Below are 27760 nucleotides of genomic sequence, written 5' to 3' on the forward strand. Positions count from 1 at the left end.
CTGGGGTAGAAATTTAAATTCTTAGAGTTCAGCAAAATTCTCAGCTGGGAATGGGGCTTCACTGACTTTCAGAAAAAAAGGGATAAGGTTGCTGGTGAGGTAAGGAAGGACAAACACAGTTGTGCGATGTGAGGGAGTAACTTGACTTTTATTTTATGTAAAAAAAGAAAAATGCAATTTTACTTTCTATATTCCTCCTGTTCTCAAAAGCCAATTTGTTAGAATAATAATAAAAGTATCTCCATTTAAATACAGACAAAAATTGGGGCTTCCAAACTAAATACCAATAAACAGCAAGCTATTTTAAATTCATACTGAGTCCTTTACTACCAGGTTCTAGTGTGCTGTCCTTTGAATAATTTGCAAATCTGCAGGGGGCCTTCTATTTGCATGTGTATTATGTTTATTTTTCATGATGAGGAGGAGAACAATTTTTGTCTATCAAATAAATAGTTTTTGGAGACAAAATATGTTGTGCAATTTTACCTCAGTTTTTATTAGTTGAATCTCAAAACGGAAAGAGCTATGGTTCTAAAAAGATTCTGTGAGAAGGGGGATAAAATGCAACTATTAATGGGTTGAATATATCTTCTCATATCAACAAAAGGTATACTAATTCGAGGAGAAACACATAATAAAACAAAATTAGAAAATCTTGATATAAATTAAAAAATACTTTAGTTGTACGAATGCAATCTGAAACTAAGTACATACATTTTTTTCCTTTATTAGCTTTGTTTATTTCATTCTAATTTTCATATATTTTTATTGTAACTAATAGAAGGGCTACATTATATTCACCAGATAGAAGGTGCATTACTTCACAAACACTGATACCCTTTCTCATGTCTCAAGTCCAGGACTGGCAAAAAAAAAAAAAAAAAAAAAAAAAGAAATGAAGTATATACATTTTAAAATCCCAATTGAATATTTTATGTCGGATTTTCTTTTATTTTGTGGATCATTTACTACCATATTATTTAAGTGTTTATTGTTATTCTGCATCTGATTTCATTTTTAAATTCCTATTAATGTAAGAAAATATATACTCCCCAACCTCAAGTCCCTTTTCATCAATAAATTTATGTAGTGTCATTAATTGATCCCGTAATATATTCTAAAATTGTATTTTCTGGAATTGTTGTGCAACATGAAAATGCATATACTCTTGAGAAATGTCATTTTAATTAATTTTAGAGCTATAGTATATTGGACAACCAAAACATTAAAAGCACTATTTAAAAAGGAACAATTTAAGAAAAAAAGTTGAATACACTAGACAGAAGTTGTATTTTGCTTCAGAATTTCTTTTGTTACAGAAATAATGCTTTTGAATAATGCAAATAATATTTGAAATCATGTGTAGATTCTGAACTGTTCCCACTCTGCAATAAAGACATATAGATTCATGAATTTATAAAATTGTAAGAATATCCAATCGTAAGAATAAATTCCAAATAAGTGACTTACAAATTTATATTTGATTATATATAAAAATTCTGTTAGAATAAGAAGTGGCTTCTCAAACCGCCCCACACCTCAAAAAAAGTTTGCATTTTGTTTGTGCATTTAAAGCATTTTATCCTTGGTATAGTGCTTAGTTTCTCTTTCACAAGAAAGGGAACCACTTTTTATGACTTTCAACCTGCTGGCTTGTCACCAGTTTCTTGTAAATCTCTGACTTCAGAAATCGAGGGAAAGAATCTTTGGCCATGAGACTATAGATTAACTTCTGAGCCTCATCAAAACATTTGAGAGTTGGTTCTGCAATATTCTTTGAGATGAGGTCTCTGGTACTGAAATCAATATTAATCTGTGGAAAACAAAGTTACATGTTATTAGATTTCTTTAATCAAAGTCTGCACAGTTCATTTGGATGAGTAGGCATACATATTATTTGAATATTTCCCAAACACTGAGCTAATCTAATGCAAAGCAACGGAAAGGTCATGCATTCAACTTTTAGAATGCAGAACACACACATGGCTTAGTCATTTTTTTCTGGCTTGAGAGGAATGGCATTGACAATCGTGGAAGCAAAGCCCTATTTGTGATTCTTTTTCAAACATAATGTGAAGAAACAAACTGTATATGTTGTATCTCTAAATGGCTTTTCCCCCACTTACTCTTGTTCTAGTCTTTGGCCTGAATATTTGCAGTGCATTGCCAATAGGCAAAACAAAAGCAAGAATGTACTAGTGCTTTCTACATTTCCCTTTTCTCCATAGCTCACCTTACTCTTCTTGTATCATTGATTATCTTTTTGTTTGCTTTTGCATGAAAATATGGATGAAACAACTGACTCTTATCTCCTTGCCCAGAAGTTATAGCTCAGAATCTAGATCACTGAATCCATAATTGCACCTTTATCTATCTACACCTTCCTTGTCCTCTTAACACTTCCAGGAACAGATATCACTCACAGTATATAATAAAGAGGCAACAAGAGAACTCACTATTCTTCTAAAACAAACAAATACACAGATATACTGCATCTAAGCTCTCTTTTTGTTTTTGTTTGTGTGTGTGTGTGTGTGTGTGTGTGTGTGTGTGCATTGGTTGTTTTTGTCCTTTTTGCTTGTTTATTTGTCTGTTTTGCCAATCCTGGGGTTTGAATTGGGGGGAGTTTGGACACTGTCACTGAGTTCATTTTCTCAAGGCCAGTGCACTACTCTGAGATCAATGGCTTCAATTCTGCCTTTTTTTTCTGGAGATTTTGGAATAGTTTATTGTAGTCTCACAAACTTTCCTGCCTGGTCTGGCTTCAAATTGCAATCCTCAGTTATCTACCTTTTGAGTAGCTCAGATTACAGGCATGAGCCACTGGCACCCGGTTTCAATGCCCTCTTAAAAAGTACTTGCTCAATTCTATACTTGCTCCAAAATAGTCTGACAATCAGAACGTGACTTATTCACGATATGTAATTTAAACTCTAAATATTCACCAACTGCAAAAGGATTTGAACCTTAAAATTAGAAGCTCTACAATGGCAGGTGCTATATCTTATTTATCACTCTTTCCCAGAACTTAGCAGATTGCCTATTACATAATAGGAAATCAATACATATTTGCTGAATAGGATGTAAAATTCTCTTAGGACAAGTGGGAAAAATGATAAAAATGTCAGAATTTTGTGGTCTGGTGAAATAAGGCTATAAATGATCACTTATGTTGCAAAGGAATGAACTTAAATTAGATACAAGACTGCAATTAAATTTCTCTTCAGCTACTAACTTGCTATATGACTGATGTACACTTTGCTAAGTGTATAAGAGAGGACTAATTGCACACCTCTTCAAGTGTTTTATTGGTTGAATGAGATATGCAATGGCAAAATATTCTCGGAAGAAATAAAGGAAAAAGAAAAGATTCATCAAAAATCCTCTATTCTTGCATAGATAATTTTTTAGGGATTTCAGATACTTATTTTTTCCCACATAGATCTGTAATTTAATTCATTTGATCTCATTATTTGATCATTCATCCTATTTCCAGATAAAGAATTCAAACTTCTGGAAGGTTGCCTCTCAAACTAGAAAAATCTTGCCCCTGCAAGAATATGGAAAGGCTTTAAGATTATTATAAAATATCATTCATTTTGACCTCAGTAACCTTTGCTGATATGTTTTCATATTTCTGAGCTTTTGCTTCATCATCTTTAGTCTACTGATATTTCCTGAGTTGGAATTTAAAAGAACTGAGATTCATGTTTTATTCATTTTTATCTCATCTTCAGTTATTAATATCTATTAATATTGTCTTAAATATGCCAGTTATAATTGGGAGAAATACCCAATAGTGAAATAACTTATATTTTAGAGTTTAAGTTGGAAATTAAGAAATCTATCATGAAGTATTCTAGGAAAACTAATCAGCAGACTAACAAATACAGAATGTTGTCTGAATCATGTGTGTGTGTGTGTGTGTGTGTGTGTGTGTGTACATGCCAGTCCTAGAGCTTGAACTCACAGCTTAGACACAACCCTGAGCTTTTATGCTCAAGGTTAGCTCTCTACCACTTGAGCCACAGCTCCACTTCTGGCTTTGTGCTGGGCAATTGTAGATAAGAGTTTCACAGGCTTTCCTAATGGGTCTAGATTTGAACCTGGATCTTCAGATCTCAGCCTTTTGAACAGGATTACAGGTGTGAGACATCATCACCTGACAAATGCAGAATCTTGATGCAAGAAAGAGCTCTATTCTTAGTAGCTGAATTGTGGAATCTACTAAGATGCCCAGACAATGAATGGAAAATACAATATTAACCATAAAGACAAGTGAATTTATATAGTTCACAGGTAAATGGGTGATACTGGTTATCACCATACTGAGCCAGATGAGTCAAGATCAAAATGCCAGCTATTGTATGGTCTCACTCATTTTTTTCAACTAGATCTAAAATGATGATGGTAGTGATGATGGGAAACAGATTGTAAAATGAATTATATTCCGTCAGCAAAGACAGTGGTAGGGGAAATAATAAAGTATATTGAGAATGAGTGACAGAGTATCAGTGTATACATATATGTGTTACATATACAGGCAGATGAAAACAGGCAGAGGAAAACTTCATTAAAACGATGTTTACATAAAGAGAAAGGAATGAGGGGAGGAATTACAAAACAACAGAAGAAGTAAGTTATTTAAAATAGTATACTTTACCTCATGTATGGGTTTATCACAATGAAACTATTGGTATTACTAATACATGTAAATTCAGAAATCAATTTAAAATTTACAAAAGAATCAGTGTGTGAAGTTGCAGAGAGCCCCTATGCCAAGATAGCTGAGGCATAAGGTAAAAGAAAGGAAATCCTCTGCTGTGAGTAAAAGAAGATCAAAGCTAGGTCTTGTCTTCAGCACTGCAGTTGGGAGATCTCCTTTCACTGCTACAATCCAATAGGTAGACATGGAATGGCTCTGAGTAGATCAACAGCATGACAACTTATGTAATTATCTTAGTATAATGCCCACTTCATAATGGGAATCTGTGAATAAAAGCCATTATCAAAACTATGTAATATTTTTTAATATCTGCTGTAGCATGCGAAATAGGTTTATCATATGATATGAATGTAAAAAATACATGTCTTCATATGAATCCATTCTTAGTTCTTTTATGCTACCTTTATGCCTTCTTTTATATCTCCCCCAAGGATAAGTATAGTAATTCAGTCTAATTAAGTTCTCATCTGCGAAGATTCATATTTACAGTAGGATCAGTGAGGCCTTATTTTACTACTACTACTACTACTACTACTACTATTGCTATTATTTTTTGCTAATACTATTATTAATCACCACTATTATTAGCAGAGGTAAACATTTTCAATTACTCCTGTTTCCTATATAGAAATCCAAAAATCTCTGATTTTATTATTCATGGCTATTAAATCTGGCTGTTATTTACACCTTTATTTTCATCTCCATCTTCCCTGTATTTCAATGAACTTGGACAATTTCTCTCAAACTCTGCATTTCCCCGCTTGAGTACATTTTTTTCCTTCTCTGTCTCTCTCTCTGACTTTGTCTGTCTCTGTCTCTGTCTCTGTCTCTGTCTCTCTCTGTGTCTCTCTCTGTCTCTGTCTGTCCTGTCTCTGTCTCTCTCTCTCTCTCTTACTTCTTTATATCATAATCTCTGAGAAGTCTCCCAATTTAAGGCTAAATGTAAATAACATCTAACCTATAGAATTTACCAGTGGTTATAATTTCTTTGATACTCTCAAAAGATGCTGTTACCTTGAGAATTTTTCTTTGGAATGCCTCTCACTAATACTTAGTATAGGTCCCAACAAATACATATCATGAACTCAGCAAATAAAAAAATACTTTCATGTTTGTTCAACATTTTAAAATCTTAAGAGAATGATTCCATGTCAACCTCATAATAATGATATTATTGAATATGAAAAAATACCCTTCTCACTTGATCCTTTCATTTTTCTGATTTGCCTGTTTTTCTTACTAAGGAGCAGCCAACATCAGCTCTAAGTGATAAGCAGATGCACTGTTCCCAGGAGATAATGAGAAGTTTTATGAAGATCTATCTTGGCATTTCAGCTTAATGTCATTGACAAACATCACACCCACATGTCTATGTAAATGTCATTATTTTTCCCCAACTTGTACAAACTAGAAACAGAAGAGTCATCTCTAACATTAACTTTCTCTGATCACTTATGTCGTGTGTGTGTGTGTGTGTGTGTGTGTGTGTGAATGCGTGTGGTATTGTGCCTTTGATCTTGCAGTTTAACAGGAATCATTTTCATTCTCAATTTTATTCTTCCAATAAATCTATAGTTAACCCCTTCCCTGCTTTCTCTGATGTTGTGATAGCATCTTTGCTTCTTAACATTTTCAACAATATTACTGTATCAATTGCCACCAAAATTTTAATTTTGTTCTATGAATATTCAGCTGAAATTCCATTGCTTTTTTGACATGAAATTGTAGCAACTAACCTTGTCATTTTTAGATTCTTTGCTCTCAGACTTCAATGTTGTTTGTTAATCAACTTGTCCATTTTTTTTGCAGCACTCATATAATTGGTCCATTTATGCTTAAAGTGAATTTTTAGCTGAAGCTTTGGGTTATGATATTTCACCATCTACAATCCCTCCTTCTCCTGCATAGATTTCATCCTTCCCAATCATTTAACTGAAATTGAATACTTTTCCTTAATCACAAATAAAGAATCTGTATACTGAAATTTGTGAGTTCAGTTTTAAACTAAGATATATGATTCCTTACACACACAGACTTTCACCCAAAATATTCTAGTGTTTTAAGTATTTAATTTTGGTGACCAAATGAGAGTTGTTTCACAAGGGTAATTTAATAATTCGAGAGATGATTTAATCTGACAATCATGTTCTGCCTATTCTCTGTTTATACATATCCTTGGAAAAAAAATTGTAGGGAAGCTTTTCATTGCTCACACAGCTACTCTTTTTGTGCAAGTACAATTAATTGAACCTTCAGCTCCACATTGCTTTTCTTCACCTGAAACTGGCCTGTTATAAATTTGAGCCATATCTCTACCCTTTCTTCCTTTCCTGCCCAATTTTTCCTATGTACTTTTCACTGTGTACTTTGGCTTAGGATTGCTTTGAACCGAAATCTACCAGACCCTCAAAAATCCAGCCATCTTTGTAGCTAGAATGGCAAGTGTGAACCACTGCAATTTATCTTCCACATTTTCTTTTCTTTTCTTTTCTTTTCTTTATTCTTCCTTTGTCTTTACTGAATTTGCCTTCTCTAATAGTTAATTTCTAAATAATGGCTTCAAATTTAAGGTAATCATAAGAATATTTAAATAAATGTATGTAAATTTAAAATAATAGCAATTATTTAAAATTAGTACCATGTGCTAAATTCTCATAGACCATAGTGTGCTTATCACACACAAACATAATATTGTTAATATTATTTTCCCTGTTTAAAGTGAATAGTTCAAAATATAACTGAAAAGTAACAATTCTCTGCTTACAGTCTTCTTTAAATTCATTTATGTGGGATGTTTATTGAGCAGGTGTTTAGTAGTATGATGGGAATTTAAGATATACAGATTAAACTGATGTTTATCTAGAAGACAAATTTGAAAAAGCAATCTAAAAGTCAATAAATGCTGTTAGGGAGAAAGCCTTTCAGAAGGAAATGAGAGTTAAACTGAACTTGAAGTATTACTATGAATAGTCCATATGTCACATTTGTAAGTAAATGGGAAAAATCACATTAAATGAAGTAAACCAGACCCAAAGGAGCACAGTCTCCATGGCTTCCCTCATTTGTAACAATTAGTATATATCTTTGATTTTTTCCTAGCAGAGGATCATAATATCGTAATACCTATGTAGATATGATCATATAACATGATGCTAAATGAAATGAACTCCAGGATGTGGAAACAAGAGGTTTTTCTTTCTGGTTGTTGCTTTTAATGTAGTATTTGAAAAAGTTGTTTATTTTTTATTTCAATTCCCCACCGATCGTTTATCCCCTGTTTTCACTGTATATGATTTTGGCATCCAGCGTATTGTACGTATATTTATTTGAATTAGGGAAAGGAAGAGGAAAAATAAAATAATGAGACAAAGAACAAATTATGAACCAACAAATATGAATAGCGATAATCACAAGACAGTATTTTCGAAATGGACTTTATAACTTAGGGGGTTGGGTGGGGAGAGAAAGTTGAAGAAAAGCATGGGATGGGGTAACAATGTTTGAGAAAAAATGTACTTACTCTCTTTCATATGTAACCATAACCAATCTGTTTATCACCCTGACATTAAAATTAAATTTTAATAAAGTGACTTACAACTGCAGGATAAAATACATGACTATCTGTGGAATTTGAGTAGAGAAAGATGAGCTGGGAGTGAAATAAACTGTTGGATATTATAGATAGTTTTAATTCTTGTTAAGGAATATGTTACTTATCCTTAAAACAAGTATGGAGCCACAAGTGTGGATGCAAGAAAGAAAAATCAGGAAACTCTATTAGAATGGACAATTGCTAATATTACAGGGAATTAAGGGAAGGAATGGCCATGTAAATGTATTTAGAGAATAAGATGACTAAAATTTGTAACAGTACTTATGAGCAGGTGTAAGAGAGAAAGTCTTTAAGAAGGACTGAATTAACAATATACTAATGTGATGGAGAAAGTGCTGGGAATTGATTTAAAACATGACAAAGTAATGAAGAGATTACTACCAACAATAAAGGTAGAACACCAGACTAGAATCACCTTTCCCCAAATGGAAAATAGCTGGACAGAAAAAAAAAAAATGTGGGGAGGGAGCATAGGGCTTGAACTTGCCCTGGGCCTTGTCTCTGAGCTCTTCAGCTCAAGGCTACCACCCCACCCTTGAGTCAAGCCTCTCTTCCCATTTTCTAGAGTTTAATTAGAGATTAGAGTTTCAGGTTCTTTTGTGCGCAGGCTGGATTTGAACCCTGATCCTAAGAGCTCAGCCTCCTGAGTAGCTAGGATTATGGGTGTGAGCCACCATACCACGCAGAAAAGGTTTTGAATTGCAAATAAGACTCAACATTGCGATTGTTCAGTTTGAGTGGATCCTTCAGACATGTAAGAATAGAGATCACTGGGAAAGTAAACATAGAAAATAAATGAGATATGTCTCTATTCAGCATAGGAATTGGTGAATTATAAGTAGGTAAGTCTATGAGATTCTTATTTCCCATTAGCCACTAAAAAAAGCCCTTCAGCTCAAGACTACCACTCTACTCCTTGAGCCACATGCCCATTTCTAATTTTCTGGAGATTAATTGGAGATAAGAGCCTCACATTCTTTACAGGTGTGAACCACCTCACCTAGCATGACCTTAGTTTTAAGCCTTCAATAAACATGCATAAATGCATGTGCACACACACACACACACCACATTTTGATTAATAGGCAGTGATAAATGTTGATATACACTATTCAAAGTCTATTCTAGTGATACATTTAATAGGCTGTATACAGTAACTTATATTTTGTTTTCTGTCATTTATTTGAGATTGAAATAGGAAAATAAGTTGAAAATATTAGTTTGTATTCCTTCTTATCTATCTTCTTCTTTACCACTGCTCATACTTCTAGTGATATTTACATACACTCTATCTTCAATTTTACATTCATCCCAATGTGATTATTTGTTTGGCTCACCTAAATGCTCCTGGATAAATTTCTACCTTAAGTAATAAGCCAGACATGATATTGAACTTTTAGTATACTAAGACAGGACCCTAGGAGGAAGTTACATTAGAAAGGAAGACTTTCCAACTACATGAGCTAAGTAACCTTGAACTACATGGGAGCTCCAGAGACTTGTGGATATTGCTGAGCATCTTAATCTATTAGATTTTGAGGAGGGGCTGAAACATGTGCCAATTAATGTCTGATTAGTGTTGTAAACAATTACTTTTTCTTATAGCTCTCATTGACTTTCAAGGACTTTGGACACATCATTTTGTTTGTTATTTAAAAACTCATAAATTATTCTGAATATAGTCGACAAGTACACTGTCAAGCAGAAAAACACAATCCAGGATTGTGCCTCTTTGAAAATGACAGCCAAGATGTCACCACAACCGTTTAGAAACTTTTAAATTCTGTCAGTTTTGAAAAGGCCCTGACACAGCAGACTCAGACAGCGATCCACTGCCTAGAAATGTCTGCTTCCTGAATGGTGGTGTAAAGTAATGAATAAATAAATAAATAAATAAATAAATAAATAAATAAGAAAACAAAGAACCAGCCTATTTAATCCTCAAATGAATTGGTTATCTGAAAGCTATACAGGCCAAAGTTTATTTTTTTTTCTGTTAGCAATTTTAATTCTTATGACTTTCAACATTTTTTACAGAAAGAATACATTTTAAAGTGTATCTGTTGTCTTGCCTGTGACCCTACACTGTGCTTTATATATTACTAAATAATTTGAAGGAAATATTATCAATGGTTTTCCTGTATTCCAATTAATCAGGCCTTGCTCATTCAGAATGTAGAGTATAGCAGGAGATGATCATTCTGCAAAGGATGTGTGCATGCATAAGTAAAACATCTTAGGAAAATAGAGCAGGCAGCACCTTAGGCCTTATTCATAACTGAGCTTGAAATTATTATTCAAATGAAAGCCATCCAAAATCATGTTTTTGGTGATCTAATTCTATTTAAACACCATTGACACTTTATTTCTTTATTTTTTTGTCAGTCTTGGGACCTGTACTCCAGGCCTAGGTGATGTCCCTGAGCTCTTCAGCTCAAGGCTACTGCCCTACCCCTTGAAACACAGTGCCACTTCCAGTTTTCTGGCGATAAATTGGAAATAAGAGTCTGACAGACTCTTTAGTGCCAGGCTGGTTTGAACCACCCGCAGTCCTTAGATCTCAGCCCCCTGAGTAACTAGGATTATAGGTGTGAGCCACTGCACTGGCCTGTTACACTGTTTTTAGTGGATAATTGAGGATAAGAGTCTTATGACTTTCCTAAGTTCACTAGATTCAGACCATGAGCCTCAGATCTCAACTTCCTGAGTAGCAATATTAGAGATGTGAGCCACCACAACTGGCTTGTATTACTTCATTTTTTTTGTATCATTAAGAAAAATGTATATTTGGAAATGCCTTGTCAAGGGTGACTATTAAAGTTGAAACTAGCAATCTGCAACACATCTAGAAGGAACTGCATGCCATTGTTAGCACTGGCTTTGGTGACAAAAATAGATGACACATTTGGGCGGTAGTACTAACATCTGGAAGGATGTAAGAGAAAGGGAAGAAATAGAACTCAAGAGCACCTTTGTTAATTAGACAAGTAGTCAAAATAAAGATGGGATTGAATAGAAACCAGATGCCTCTCCCACTCTATGGCAAAAAGGAGATGACACATAGAAAATCTCAGTGTATACAGATTGCTAAGAATAGATGTTTGAAAGCCACAGCTATTTGGGAACAGCTGAAAGGGAGTCATATTGACTGGTTTACTTCTCCAAAACCAACAAAGTAGTTGAAGGTTAAGTGAAAGAAGAATACAAGGAAGTTTAAAGAACTTTGAAGTTTTATGGTTCTATTTTGAAGTGCATGGATTGTGTTTTGAAAAAAAAATACTACAAATAATTTTAAGAAAGATTTTTGACATTTTTTGCACCTAATGCTACCTATAAAACTTGAATTTATTAAGAGGTTACAAAAATTAGAAACAAGGGGGCCGGGAGTTTGGACTAGTGGTAGAGTGCTTGCCTAGCAGGCACGAAGAACCAGGTTCGATTCCTCGGTACCACATACTTAGAAAAAGCCGAAAGAGGTGCTAAGGCTCAAGTGGTAGAGCGCTAACCTTGAGAAAAATCCAATGACAGTGCTCAGGCCTTGAGCTTAAGCCCAGGACTGGCAAAAAAAAAAAAAATAGAAACAAGGGCTGGGAGTTTGACCTAGTGGTAGAGTGCTTGCCCATGCACGAAGACCAGGGTTCGATTCTTTGGTATCACATACAATGATTGCAGGTCTCATCATTTAATCTCTAAACTTTGGTTCATTTTTTATCTAAACACGTCGGATAGTTGCAATATTTCCTAAGATAATGAACATGCAGATTAAATGAGATAACCCACACAATACTAGTGGAAATAGTTCTAGCATAGTTTTGAATTTGTTTATCTGTTTGCTTTCTCTTTTACTATTTCATTTACTCTCCTCCATGCTCTTTCTTTTAAAACAAGGATTTATTTAATTTTGAAGATGAATAAAGAAGAATTCAGGAATCCTTGAGATCTATTGGTGCATTTCCTTCAAAGTTGTGTTCTGCCACAAATGACTAAGCTTCTTTCCTTACTGAACTAATCTAGGCAACATTAAGACTTTTTCTGTATTCTGCATTCTCTGTTCTATCTATCCCTTTTGCCTTATTTCCTTTTATATTCAAATTTCTGCACCATGCTTACTAAGTGCCTCTTTTCAGATACAAGTATAATGTCCCAATCTTCCAAACACATTTCTGTTCATAACTCAGTCTTATCTTGCATTTTTCTATTACAACACTTAAGGAAAGCTCACTGCACTTTATTTAATCTAAAGTCTTCCTACCAGGTTGGCTAGTTTATCTATTCAGGCTCTATGATTATCTATATCTTTAGGTATGCTGGCACAATGCTCAGCAGACAGAGATAACAAACTATCAATTAGTTAACAAACCTTAGAGAAATAACAAATGGGGAAATCATATCTTACTACAGCTGAGTGTATGTGAGTGGCTACCTAGGATTGAGATAAGTTTAAGAAACAAGACTTAGAGTAACACTAGGTATGATTACAGGTGTGTAGTTTATAGGATTTTCTCTATCAAAATTTAAACTATTTTCCTTTAGAGAAAATTCAATTCAATGTTATTCATAATAGTTATCTCCTCTACTCACTCATTACATCCTTTGAGATATGATATTCACTCATCCTTCTGCATAGTCATTTTTTGCTCTCTCATTTTCCCCATTAAGACAATTTCCACTGCAGACTGAAATATTCATTTGAATGGAATTAATTTCTACTCATGTTTGTTTACATTTCCTTACTGAGAGATACCTAGTATAAAAATTGTGGCACAAGATTATTTTATATTTTTATGCTTAGAAGGAACTTTTTACTATTAAGGGATGTTAATTTTATGAGGAAGTGAAGAGCAGATGCATTAAAGGTAATAGCTAGACAAAGATATTTTAAAGTGTCCTATAGGTATCCATTGTAATATATTTTATAAATAAAATTTGTTTTTTATGAGTTGTGTCCTTATATACTATAAGTAAACATTTACAGTATTATAAGTAAATATTCCTGGATTCATATTATTATAAAATTGAATCATATATGTATATGTGTATACATATATGTAAATAATGTGTACATATATTTGATGTTAGAGATTGAATACAGGATCTTGTTTATGCTACATATGCATGCCAAATTGAGCTACATTTCTCATCCTAAATTAGTGTACTTAAGATCGTTACACTGGGCATGTAGTTTGGCCTAGAAGTAGAGTGCTTGCCTAGCATGCATGAAGACCTGGGTTTGATTCCTTGGTACCATATACATAGAAAATTTATGTAACAAGTAGTCCTAACTGAAGGAAGACTAAGTACAAACTCTATCAGTGTGATTGCTCTAACATTCTCAGGTTATTGTATGTACATCCTAGTGACACTTCATATACATATTTCTCCTCTAATAAAGGCACTCTTTTTATGTTGTAATACAACAAATTTTTATTAATTACATGAATTATACTCATTACATTATTTCTTGAAATTTTAAGAACAAAAATAAAAATAAGTTTTTTGGGGGTAAGACTGCAACTCAGTGTTATAGAGTCTGCCTAGCATGTTTGAGACCCTGTAAATAATGGAAATAATGTGTTCTACTCTTATAATAAAAAGGAGGTAATTCATAATTCTTTTAAGTCCCCACTATTTTACTTATTTAGTCAAAACATATGATCCCAACATTTTTCTATGCACAATTTTTGCATAAATGAATTGATAAAAATTTACTCAGTGATCTTTCCTTTTTCTCAGTCTGTTTTATCCCAGGATATTTTCTAAATGTTTTGATATTTATACTTTTATTAACAGCTTCAGAATTTGCTTACCTTCCAGTATTCTTAGACCTTACCTAACAGCTGTTTTTAAGTCTTTCAATTTCAATGGCATTTAGGAATGTAGTTAAAGAAAAAGGGGACTGAAATTTCTTAGCATCTCTATTACACAATGAAAATCCTAAGCAATATTTCATTTTTTTCCTATCTCTTCTGGGAACATATCTCATTTTGCTTTTCCAGATGAAGCGATTGGAGAATAATGAGATGAAATGGTTCACTATAGATTATAGAAGGAAGATCTCAGGACTTACACCCAGGTTTAGCTATCTTTAGGCATTAGGTTTTCTCCTCTGCCATAAATAAATGCCTTATTAATATATGAACCAGACATAAGTTGACAGTATAAAATGATCAAAATGATTATCAACACACATAGAGACCTGTAAGTTTGCTTCTTGTGTGTTTTCTGCCTAGAGAACCAGAATATGACAACTATCATAATGATAGTTTATAGATGGGTCATTCACTAAATTCACAATAGTGTATCTATATATTTCTTAGGTATAATCAATAAAATGTGGTATGCTACCTGTCTTATGGATAAAGGAAAAAAGACATAGGGAGAAAAAAAAGAAGTGGGATTTAACAGTAATTTGCATAACATGACTTTTTATTTTTTTTAATTGTAGAATTATGCCAAGAGAAATTGTTTACAAGTTAGATTCTTTGTAAAAGGCAGACAACTAAACTTGACGATAGACAAAAGTAAAATCTTCTTATATAAATCATCTCAAATCACCTTTGTATTAATGGAAAACATTGTATTTTTAACTTAAATTTCAAATATATCAACTAATCTTGTCAAAACTACTGTATAAATTTAGGACCATTCATTTCATTTATTTTATTGCTGTCTTCATGTCCCATCCCTTCTGCCACACTTATGCTCACATATTCAATTTGGAGAGAATGTTTTAAAAATAAGCAAGCTCTTTTTTTGCCCAATGTGCTTATTGCCAATATAACTTTGAGTTGCACTATACTTGGAAAAACTAAATTTTCTATTAAAGATGTTTAGTTAACAGTTTGATTATAATGATATTGTAAAATAACTACAACTAGTTTGGGGAGCAAATAAAGAGATAAAAATTGTTTGTAAACCAGTGTCACCAGAAAAAAATATAATTTCTTAAGACTGGCCCCAAAATATCTCTGAAAAGGGCACATTAATCACTTTGACAAATATATAGACATTTTTAATTTTATGAATTTTTAATTTTTAAATAGTGATTTTAAAATTAAGGCTGCAGTAAGTTTACAGAAGTTAAAGTCATTTTTTTCCTGCCTAAGAATTCTAGGATATGCTTCAGATATTCATTTGTCTGTTGATGACATAATACACTAATAACTATTACAATAATTTACATTAATCTATAATTTGGACTATTGATAAGTTATTGCCACCAAACTAGTCATATTTTAGAATTGCGTCTTTCCTTACCCTCTGTCCCCATAAGCACACAACTGTCCACACATTATAAACCTCACACATTATTTTGGGGCCAGAAATTATAGTAATTGTCACCTGTAAGAATACCTATATTTCACTTCTGTAGGAAAGGTGACTGAAAGTATGAGTTTATGTGTACTGCAAGGAGTTTTACGTGACTTCTCTGCTTGCTACTTGTACACTAAAACTTCTTACCTATATATTTGGCAAAATATCTCAAACTGCTTATACTTTACACTTAAAATTAAAATAAGAATATGGGAATGTTCAATGATAGTTCTACAAATGAAATAAAATACAAGTAAGATGGCTCATACAAAAGGTACTTTTGGAGTAAATGTTCCCAAAGTCTTTCCAGATTTTCCCCTTGGACCTTGATCTTTATTTTAGGTAGTACAAATTATGTTATAATTATATCATACTCTAGGCTTATTTTACAGTCAACAAAATAAAAGTAGCTATTCATGCTGCTAAGTAGTAAATACCTTTCCTAACATGAACAAGGGCCTCAGTTCAGTCTAATTCCCCTCACTGAGCAGTTTAGGTGGGGGCAAAGGAAAGGAGTGAAGGTGAGGAAGGAAAATGGGAGAGATGTGGGAGAGGGAAAGAAGAAATGGGAGAGGAGAGAACCCCTTTGTAAAATTTATAAAATTATTACAGAAAATCAAGGAACCTTGAATAATTTACACTGAAAGTTATTTTTCTCTTCCACATGGATTACTTTTTACAAAGAATACTCAGGACCATACCACATATTTCCTTTCACTCCATCATTTTTTTTTCTTTTTTTTTTTTTGCCAGTCCTGGGCTTGAGGTCAGGGCCTCATTACTGTCCTTGGACTTTCTCAAAGTTAGAGCTCTACCACTTGAGCCTCAGCACCATTTCTGTTTTTTATCTATGTATGTGGTACTGAGGAATTGAATCTGGGTCTTCGTGCATGCTAGGCAATCACTCTACCATTTAAACGAAGCTAACAACAACAAAAATGAAAAGCATTGATTACAACAGTATTTTCAAATAGGATTTCTGTCTGAGCACATGTGCCCCTGATTTTAGCTTGGAAGGAGGTTGAGATCTGAGGATCACATCTTCAAAGCCAGCCCAGGCACCAAGGTCTCTGAGGCTCTTATCCACAATTAACCACCAGGAAACAAGAAGAGATACTGTGGCTTAACTGTTAAGAGTATTTGCTTAAACTGAATTGCTCAGGGACAGTACACAGGCCAGAGTTCAAGCCCCGAAACCACCACCACCCACAACAAAAATAATAAAAAGAAAAATTAAAAATAAAAAACTTTTCTGTCAAATTTAATTTAGTGGTATTCATTTTGAAATATTAGACCCTAATTTTTATGAGTTCGGTAGGAATATTTCTCAAATGGTAGAGTACTAGGTTTGCACAAAAATGCAAAAAATCAGTGGAAAAGACCTTGAGTTCAAGTCCCAGAAACAACATATGTGCACCTGCACACACATGTACACACACAAATGGATGAACACACACACAAACTAGTATACAGTATTTCCAAGAAAGAAATTTTTGCCATCATAGATTTTTCAAAAATCTGTGCTTATTCCTTATAAAACAAGATCCTGCTAAACATGTATTAGAATCTACTGCCATTTGTCAAAAAGAAACAGGATTACACTTCAGCTTTATTGATTAAGCTTATCTTCCTCTATCTTTGAACAGATCTGCTATGAGATGAGAGTCTTCAATATCCTGAAGGATTTCACTCACCTCTTTTGGTGCATCAGCTACAATGAATTCAGAATAAATTCTTTTGGCTTTGGAAACTATTTTTTCTGCACATTCTGTTTTCTTGAAGTCTTCACAGGCAAGCCAAAATTCAACATTTTCTTCACTAAATTCTGATTTTAGAAATGTTCGAAAAGCATCTAGACCAGCTATAAAACATATATGTTAGAAATATTTGTTTAATAACAGAGCAGTAAAAAAATGACCAAAAATGAGTGCATTGTGGTATTACATTGAGCAGTCCTTTAATAGCACTGGTAAAATTTGATTATTCTATTTCAAATAACGCTTGCAAAAAGTTTTGAAGTTTAGAAAAATCTTATTTTTGGTGAATAATCATAAACACAAAATATGTTAAGACATATTTCTTCTAACTCCACCGACAATGAAAACTGAATATTTTCTTTCAGATTACATAAAGTTTAGAAATTACATTTGGAAACTATTGATGGTGACTTCGTAGGATTCTCTTTAAGTTGCTTTTAAAGCTTGCTGCATTAATTTTAGTCCTCCTTAATAATATTATAATAATTACACAATAAAACTATCTGTGTTTCTCTGAGTTGAAGAACACAGTTTAATGTTTAAACATTAAATTGTTCTAGGCACTGGTGTCTCACACTTATAATCCTAGTTACTTAGGAGGCTGAGTCCTGAGGATCTTGGTTCAAAATCAGTCCAAGAAAAAATGTTCCCATGAGACTTTTATCTCCAATTAACCATTCAAAAACAGGAAGTGGAGCTGTTGGAGCTAACAGTAAGTTAGCCTTGAGAAAAAGAGTTTAGGGACAGAGCCTAGATCATGGTTTAAACTCCACATGGGAAAAGAATAGAAAAGAAAAGAAAAGAAAAACAGATTAAGTTTTCTTGTTTGTGCTTCAAGCAGAGTAGATAACACCAGAATCTACAGGGTGGTGTGACTATATTGGACAATTAAAATGTTTAAGCCAAGAATGTAATTGAGATAGTTGATTTTAATGCTTTTATTTATTTATTTGATAATAGGCATTTCATTTTGTAAGGCAAGAAGCTTTCCTCAGTATTTCTTTAACAAAATATGGATCCATTCCATTTTTCTTCATGTATCTTTTGCACAATGTTTGCTCCATAACTGGAATTTTCTAGTAACTTTTAACTTTGGACTATCAATGGATGTACTTACTTTAAGGCTTATTTCTTTTTTCTTAATTAGTATATGGCTAAAAAAATTTTAACCACAAACAGATCATGTAATTTGTATTTTCCATCCATTTTACCTTTCCATTTTCTTATGTGAAGCCAAATACATACAGTCCATTATTTCTTGTTACAACAGATAAGTGTGCTTGTTTATACATGGATATTCATACACATGTGTACATATATGTACATGTATGTTATTTGACTGTTTACTTCTCTGCTCCTCTCATCAAAGTGTACCCTGAAATAAACTCACTTGAGAATGTAATATTTGCCAATCATTTTAGGGATGAATAGAGTTAAGTATGCCTCTCAACAAGTTAGAAAGACGATGTTATATCTTCTCTGATGACCAGGCCACATTAATATGGCAAAGCCATTGTAGTCAGGTTCCCAGTTTCGCTGCTCTTGGTAATATCTCTTCCTGACAGAGGATATGCATGTGTGAGGGGAGGAAAACATCTTTGCTCTAGTTTGGGAAATTTGCCTTCCAAAACACTGGTAGTTTCTCCTCCATCTATCAGGAGGACCCTTTGCATATACTCAAAGCAGCGCTCTCCAGGCTTCAAGAAGAGAGAATTAATCCTTCAAATCTCATGGTGTGGTTAAAGGAAATTTATAGATATTGAAGATAAAGGAAATTGCCCAGAAAGAAAGGTAAAATCAATGGAAAGGAGTCTACATCATTTTTTTTTTTGCCACTCCTGGTACTTGAAGTCAGGGCCTGAACACAGTCCTTGGGATTTCTTAAGAGTAGAGCTCTACTACTTGAGCCACAGCACCACTTTCAGCTTTTTCTCTGTATGTGGTCCCAATGAATCGAACCTGGGTCTTCGTGCATGCTAGACATGCACTCTGCCACTAGAATAAAGTCCAGGCCCCCTAAATCAGTTTTTATATAGGAAATTGAAGTTGAAGTCTTCCAAGGAAAAGAACCCTGGTGTCTAAACATGATAGATTTATAATGACTTAACATTTTGCTTTATTTGAAACAATGTTGTAGTAAGAAGTCACTGTGAAAGGTTTCAGATAACAATTAAAATTCTCAGTAGAAATATTTGAGAATGTAAATGTCATTAATAAGAGAGTGCTATATAAATTCAATTAACTGCACAATTTCTTGCATTTAAAAATACATCCAGGATTTTGCTGTGACACAGATTTTAGTTATAAAACTCCTCTTAGCAACACTTAATTAAAAATTTCCCTGAATGTGGTCCAAACAATGATGCATTTGGGAAGTCTAAACAGAATTTATTAAAGCTCATTTTATGTATCCAAGATAAAACAGGAATAATACAGGAAACATTGTAGATTCATGTTTAATAATATTTTATGTGTGTCATAAAGATATACAATGCTTTGTTCCTTTTCGGAGTATCTGAAAACATCCCGGAAAAAATGAGAAGAGATCAAAAAAATTTAATTATGCCCTATTTCTGTCCAATTTTAACTAAAGTCTACTCTGAACCACACAATGTTGACACCATGTATCAGTGTTATTACTCAGGACCTCTCACATGCTCAAATTTCTTACTTGGCTGACACTCTACCATTAAATAATAGCCCAGCTTGGCTATTTGATGATTTCTTTAGAATATAGAGGCTCATGGAATTTTCTGCTCAGGTTGGCTTCCAACATTAATTCTTCAGATGTCATCCTTCCAAGTATATGTGATTATAGACATAAACCAGGGCCTACCTATACATATAGCTCTGAGTTTTTAAAAGATGTCAAAAATGTTGGAAGAGTGCACTGTATACAGTTAAAATCATTGACAGTAGTTACTTTCTTGGGTGAAACAGAGGGTAATGAGCAGAATAGGCAGCAACAGAAAGTGAAAGCCACCAAAGGGAAGGCCCCTGTCCAGTGTGTGAAAAATATACGTTGGGTGAGTGCTTTAGGCATGTAAGGTAATAAAAGCCATGCATTGTCTTCTTTCTATGAGAAAATCCCAGAGTTTAAGCAGAGGGAAGTGTTTGCCTTGATCTCATAGTCCTTTGGGCTTTGTTCTGTGATACAGCTTCATAGAAATCCTTAACTGCCACATAACAACCTGCAGACATGTTCCCATGATGTTCACTACATCTAACATGTCTCACTGATTACATCCTTAAAAGAAAACCAGTCCTGCCTATCAAACTTGACCACAATGAGCCTTCCTATACACTATTAGTACGACTACAGGATTTACATGGTTTATTTATGCTAATGTTTTAGGAAATTCAATCTGAAGTCATATATAAATGAAAAGAATGAAGCATTATTTCAGCTTTATCATTTTCAACACTTTCTCACACTATTTTATTACGTTAAATGGAAATTTTAATTAATTCACTTATCTTACTGACAATATGGTAGCACAAGCTGGTAATCCCAGAGACTCAGAGGTTCACAGTGGGAACTAGTCTAGGCAAAATTAAGACACGATCTTATGAGGAAGACCAAAACACTAAAAATGTATGACCTGAGTTTTATTGCCAGGAGCCTAAAAATAAATGAATAAATAGATAGGTAAAACTAGAAAATATTTATAAATTTTATATATCATTTTCCTTCCTGTCTGAAATAGACGTGGTGCAAGCCATTCTAAGACAAATGGAAATTGTAGAAACATTTGTGATTTTATAGTACATAATATTTCATATTAATATTTAGAACGAGTTAGGCTTATAATTGTCACATATTTCCTTAACTTCACCTGTTATTAAATAGTTAAAATGCTTTTATAATTATTACAGCTAAGAATAATGTGAGAGGCACATAGCTTAAAGTATGTGAGTAGTTTAAAGTTTATGTAAAACAAGAGTTTTTGAAAATTTTAAGTTCTTGAGTATTTGCGTGTTGTTTTCAGTTTTCACAATAAGCAGTTATTTTATATGCTAAATGGCAGGGAGAATCAGGAAGTGAAAAGATTCTGACTTGATACTTGTAATATGCCTTTTGCATTAATATATGAAGTATCTACAAATAAGCATTAGGTCCAACCTATTGTCAATCTAAACTTTGGACCTTTAAAGTTATGAGTCTGTTTAGAGTATTTACTTGAATTATCGAAAAAGATTCAGATTTCTGCTTGAATTCATACACTTGAATTTGTTAGGCAAGTAGTCTGCCACTTAAATCGATATGAAACCTTAGTCTATTTTCAAATTTAATTATTTTTGGTAGAGAAACTAATAAAGGAGAATACCAATTGATCTTAGTACATTCAATGCACGTAACATAAAATTTACAGTTTTAACAATTGTAATACATGCTAAAACAATAGTAGTTTTGTTTGCATCTTACCTTGATTGGCTAAGAGTGTATCCATATTTTCAGACCATGTCATTGCTTCTGTTGTTGATGACCTGTAGAAACAACATCTAACCTTGACAATAGTATTGTGATCTTTTAATTTTATATCCTGTAGTAATACTTGAATTATATTTCTCTATTAAACTATACTATCTAGTGCTATTAGTCAAATAGTAAAAGGTCAACAGAAATTATGTGATCATCTTCGAAAATGGATATCTGCAACAACATGAATACATGTATATTTTGGTACCACAAACTTATTTATTGATCTAACCAACAGTAGTAATAATATTTGCAAATTTTCAAATTGTAATCAAAGCACAAGAGATATATTGGCTCTGGGAAACTATAGTGACACTACTAATAATTATAATTTATAATTGTTCCTTGTTAATTTGATTTACTCCCAACATATTCCTATGATAGCAGTAATGATAAATGAAACATTTTCTATGATTTCACAATAAACAAAGATATGTATTCCCATTTTGTACTCCCCAAATTCAAAAACTATTGAATATAAAAGATTTGATGTTCTTGTGGACATTTGATTTCAGTGTTTCACAAAGAGTTTACCTACTTTGAGTCAGAATTTATCTCTCCTTAGGCTGGAATACTTTCCATTTTAGAATGATTTATTTAAATAAAAGAATTATTTAAGATAAAGGAATATTTTTTGAAAGCAGCCAAAAATTTATAAATGTAACAATTCTGGAGAATGTATATTTTGGGAACTGTGATACAAAATAATATATTAACTTAAAGATACACATTTTTTAAATACAAATACATCATGCATTATTGCTCTTTAATAAACAAACATCTTAATAATCAAGCTTCTATCCACAAAAAGCCTCTATTTGCAGAAAAATGAGAGCCAAGTTGTAGCTATGATATGCAAATACCTAGTTACAGAAATAAATGAGTAAATTTAACCTTTTAATTGAAATGATTGAAATAAAAATGTTTCATATCAAAACCAGTAATTACAGATAAAGCTCTTGTTTCCATATCGTAGAGTTCCTTTCATTTAGTCTCATACTATAAGACCTTATGTACCTAGGTTTGAGCTATTGTAATCCTTCCTAGGAGAGTCCTAGATGTATACTAATTATTATGAATGAGAAGTAATGCACCTATGACCTGATGAATATAACTGTAACCCCTCTATACAGTATCCTGACAATAAAAAATTCACATATCTAGAAAATCCTATAGAACATTTGATATAGCAATCCTAAATATTGTAATTTGGAATGATTGTCATGCTTCAATTTTCTCCATTTAAGGGCTAGCACTTTTTTTTAAATTTATTTTATTTTATTTTTCTCTGTCTCCCCCTCTCTCTCTTTTTTTCACATTTTTATTGTAATTAATAGAAGGGTTACATGATATTTACCAGATAGGAGGTGCATTAATTCACATACTTTGATACCCTTTCACATGTCTTGATCCCCATTTCCCTCCCTCCCACCCCCACTCCTCATCTTGTTTCCCCCTTCCCTATCCAATTTCAAATAAACAAATACAAATATTGTTACAGTATCCCACTTTGTTACCTATCAGATATATTTATTTATTTATTTTTATCTCTTGGACAATTTCAAGGACAGAAGATTATCTAAGAAATTTCTTTGAAGTGGTGAATTTTAATTGACAACAATCAAAAATATTCAAACTGCTAAGATTCCATCTTTCATAAATATTGGATAAAACAAAATCCCACATTTAATTATATACTGTAGAGAATTTTTATATTGTAGCACATGTTCCACAATAAGTTGGGTATTACATGTGATTTAAATGTTAAATTTTGTAGAAACTAATATGATCGTGTGTTTACATGAAATGTGCTGGCTTAATATTTGTAGGCAGTTTTAAACTGAGTGGTTGGCACTGTATTAGAATCTAAACAACTTAGTACCTGTGTGTGTATGCTAATGCACAGGACAGAGAGAAGGCTAGACATAGGATGCATCCATTGAATGAGGAATAGGATAAACCTCTGGGAAACAGAATCTAGGAAAAGGCATTGAAGGATACACATCTATTTCTCTATTCATGTTTAATTCTCCAATAACAGTACATAGCATTCTCTTCTTGCATTGGTTGCAGCAAGAAATGTTGGCTGAATCTGTTAACATATAACCAATGAATGATGACCAAACTTTTTATAATGGTAGATATTAAAACATTCAATGGAAAAGGGATAATGGCTTTATACATGCTGCTATCCTATAGTTAAAATACAGTTGAGAAGTATAGCTAGCTGGTGGAATTTAAAAGAACATAAGGTAGGGTGATCTGGATATCGAAAGGGAAAGTTAATGTGGAAGCCTTCCTGGAAGAGTGTGACACATGACATATTTTGGGAAATTGAAGACAATGAGCATTATCAAATCAATGAAACATTAGCCAAATACAAAAGTGTCTTTGAAAAATGAAATGATTAAATAAATGGTAGTTACACTTATTGCTATCAATTCTGTGAAAAAACTATAAAAAAGAAGGAAAATCTAGGAGATGATGTTGAAATAAGACAAATTGAACACACATGCTTTGACTAACAGACAGATTATAAAATGTTACAGGTTCTTCATAGATATCCATGTACATAATTACAAACAGTAGAATTCCAGATACTAGGGCATGACAATATTAAATAGGATAATAAATATTCTACCTGTCTCTAAAGGAAAATGTTGCCCAATAGCTCTTTGGAGGTATGTATTTGGTGTGACTATGTTAGAAATGCTCAAATTTCGATTTCTTTTAAATTATTGTGCATCTACATTAGAGGTAATGCAGTATTTACTCTTTCGATATTAAATGACATGCAACTATTTTTAGGAAAAATCCTGTTTGTTCTCATTTCCACTTAAAAATAGTTTTTGTAAATCAACAAAAAAGAGTGAAAATTATTGGCATTTATGAGTAAATTTATCTTAGTAGTAGTATGTACAACATTTCTGGGTGTATGCTCTTTACATTGCATGTTTCCAACCATGTCACATTCTTCACTTCATTAATTTTGAAAATAAGTTTGATTTATTCCCATATTACCAATGAGTACAAAGGTCAGAAATATAGGAAAGGACAGATCTGGAATTCAGACACAAGTATATGTGGATACCACTCAAACTCACTCAAACTCATATGTCTTCATAAAATGACCAAGTCAGTACCTAATATGGATGTTCATTTTCTTTGGAGCATATATGAAACGGTTTTTTTGCATTAGGGTTTTGTCATACCTCATGCCAATGTTTTAACTATATAATAATAGTTCCCATGTAGCATTGGTTATTTAATGCTTATTACATGGAAAGTATGTAAAATACAAAGCAAAGTATGTGCAATACAAAGGTCAGTTACTTGTAAAAAAAAATGCAAGATTTTTCATTAAAAAGTAAATTACCGGGCACCAATAGCTCTTCCTGCAATCCTTAGTTTTCCAGGAAGCTGAGATCTGAGCATTTCAATTCAATGTACAATGGACAGGAAAAGTCTGTGAGACTTTTATCTTCAATTAAGTAGGAATATAATTTGAAATAGAGCTGTGGCTCATGAGCCTTAAGCAAAACAAGCTAAGGGACAACAACAAGGTCCTTAGTTTAAGCCCTAATGTCAGCACAAAATAAATAAATAGATACAAATAAATAAATAAATTGATAAATAATGAACAAACAAAAATAAATATCAGGAAATAATTCTGCTATGGAAATTAGAGTAGCTGATTTAAAATGGTATTGGAGTGGTTCATTATTTAAGTTGTGCAATTCCTTAAATCAATGAACATGGGTCCATTTTATCATTACATATGTGGACTGTTGTTAAAACTTTAATATGGTCGTTGTCTGAGTCTTCTCATTTGTGTGTGTGTGTTTATGTATTTTCTATAATACTTTTGAATAATTAGAATAGGTTTCTCCATGTGTATGATTTGCCATGAAAATTCACTGTGTATCTAGAGCCAAAACAGCACTTAGTATTTCATGGGGTTTTGGCTGATTTCCTGTCTGTTTTCCTCATTAAACAAGTGCCATCAAGGCCAGCAGTCCCCATATAATATGTCCGGAGAAGAGCCAGGCCAGATGGGAGCTGCATGAAAGCTACCAGTTATGCTGCTAATTGTGCCAGCTAGGACCAGTTGTATTGCATTAAAAAATGTGGAATCCAACAATTTAGCTGTTCACACTTAATTAGCAGTGTGCTGGAGAATGGAAAATTCAAGGAAGGAATCCTAGTGCCGGAGGAAGTGCCAGCTGCTTCCTTATCTGGCATTTGATACTTCTTGAGAAAGTTTTTAAGTAAGACAACGCATACTTTTAACCAGGATCATATATTGGTCTCTAACACTGCTTATGATTTTGGAAACTATCACATAAAGTCAGAACTAGTCTTTTTCCACTTTATAATCTTTCCAATTCTGGCAAACCTGAAGAAATTTTACTGCCAAAGACAACCAAATATGCTACAGATCATGGATTTATTTTAGAAAGGAAGAAATCAATATAGAAAGGAGAAACATCAAGGAGTACAATATCATTGTATTTATCATAAATGAAAGGAACAAAAAAGCTAGGAGACTTGAATATTTCATCTGTGTATCTTCCAAGTTAAAAATAGCTTTAAACAACAACTCACTTTACTGGCATTTTTCGTTCCACTCTGTCACAGATGATTCCGAATTTCTCTTTCTGACTGTTCTTCAAGCTGAAGGTAATGTGACAGCAGGAGCATTATAATTAGTATGGAGTACCTATCCCTAATTTACAAATTGGCATTCTTTAAATTATGCTACTTTCAGCCTTCTCCATTTTCTTGTTAACTTTCTGTGCTCAAAACATTTGAATTTCTATGCAACAGACAAGCTTTTGAATAAATATTGAATATCTCTGAGTCCAGCTTAAGACATCTATTTCATTTGAAAGTTTATTGCTTAAGTATATATGAATTTATTTATAAGATGATTTTTGTTCCAAATGCTTAATATATTTGATAATAGATTTAGTATTCACTGTTAGTTTACAATCTGACTAAAAGATCATTTTTCTTTACTTTGTTCTTTGGTTTTCAAAATGTGTGAGGAATATTCCTATTTAAAATTTCACAGCTGATTGTAAGGAAATGGAAAGACTGAGAAAAAAATCATATTAAATGAAGTAAGCCAGACTCAAAGGAACATAGGCCCAATAGTCTCCCTCATTTGTCATAATCAGTAGAAACCTTGGGCTCTCCTAGCAGAGATTTATAATAGAACAAAATCTAGAGACATTAGGCCAAATAGTACGACACTAACTGTAAGGACCTCCAGGATAAGGAAACAAAAGCCATATAATGAGTGACTGTTGTCCTTAATATACTATGTTATCTCTCATCTCTTTTGCCATCCCTTGGTTATCTCATATTGTTACAATATTTCACCTTGTTATCTGATATATTTAATATGTGCTTAATTGGTTATTTGAAATTGGATAGGGAAGGGGTGAAATCAAGATAAACGGGGGGAGGGAAACGGGGATTATGTCATGAGAAAGGGTATCAATGTTTGTGAGGTTATGCACCTTCTTTCTGGTGAATATAATGTATCCCTTCTATTAATCACAATAAAAATTATTTAAAAATTTCACAGCTGAATTGTTTAAGTGGTTGAAATATTTTTTGCATTATTTTTTCATATAATTGTATTGTAATTAACAGAAGGGTTACATTATATTCACCAGACAGAAGTTGCTTTCTTCACAAATATTGATACCCTTTCTCATGTCTTGGTCCATATTTCCCTCCACCACCCCGCCCCTCATCTTGTTTTCCTCCCTTCCCTACCCTATTTCAACTAATCAAATAAGCATATATACAACGTATCAGATAACAAGGAATAATACTGTAACAATATGAGATAACCAAGG

At 33.0% G+C, this 27760-nt stretch overlaps 1 protein-coding gene across 1 annotated transcript; it reads right to left on the minus strand.

Annotated features, from left to right (window-relative positions):
* Positions 1 to 1609: 1609 nt before the first annotated feature.
* On the minus strand, positions 1610 to 26506 carry Rgs21 (regulator of G protein signaling 21). The gene is made up of 4 exons (XM_090339759.1): positions 26496 to 26506; positions 21837 to 21898; positions 17348 to 17514; positions 1610 to 1813 (listed from the first exon to the last, which is right to left on the minus strand). Exons 1-4 carry the CDS (start codon positions 26504 to 26506, stop codon positions 1610 to 1612), a joined length of 444 nt encoding a protein of 147 aa, XP_090195885.1.
* Between the last annotated feature and the right edge of the window lie 1254 nt (positions 26507 to 27760).

This window comes from Megascapheus bottae, chromosome 10 (assembly GCF_031878675.1).
Source record: "Megascapheus bottae isolate mThoBot1 chromosome 10, mThoBot2.hap1, whole genome shotgun sequence".
In the NCBI taxonomy this organism is placed as follows: domain Eukaryota; kingdom Metazoa; phylum Chordata; class Mammalia; order Rodentia; family Geomyidae; genus Megascapheus; species Megascapheus bottae.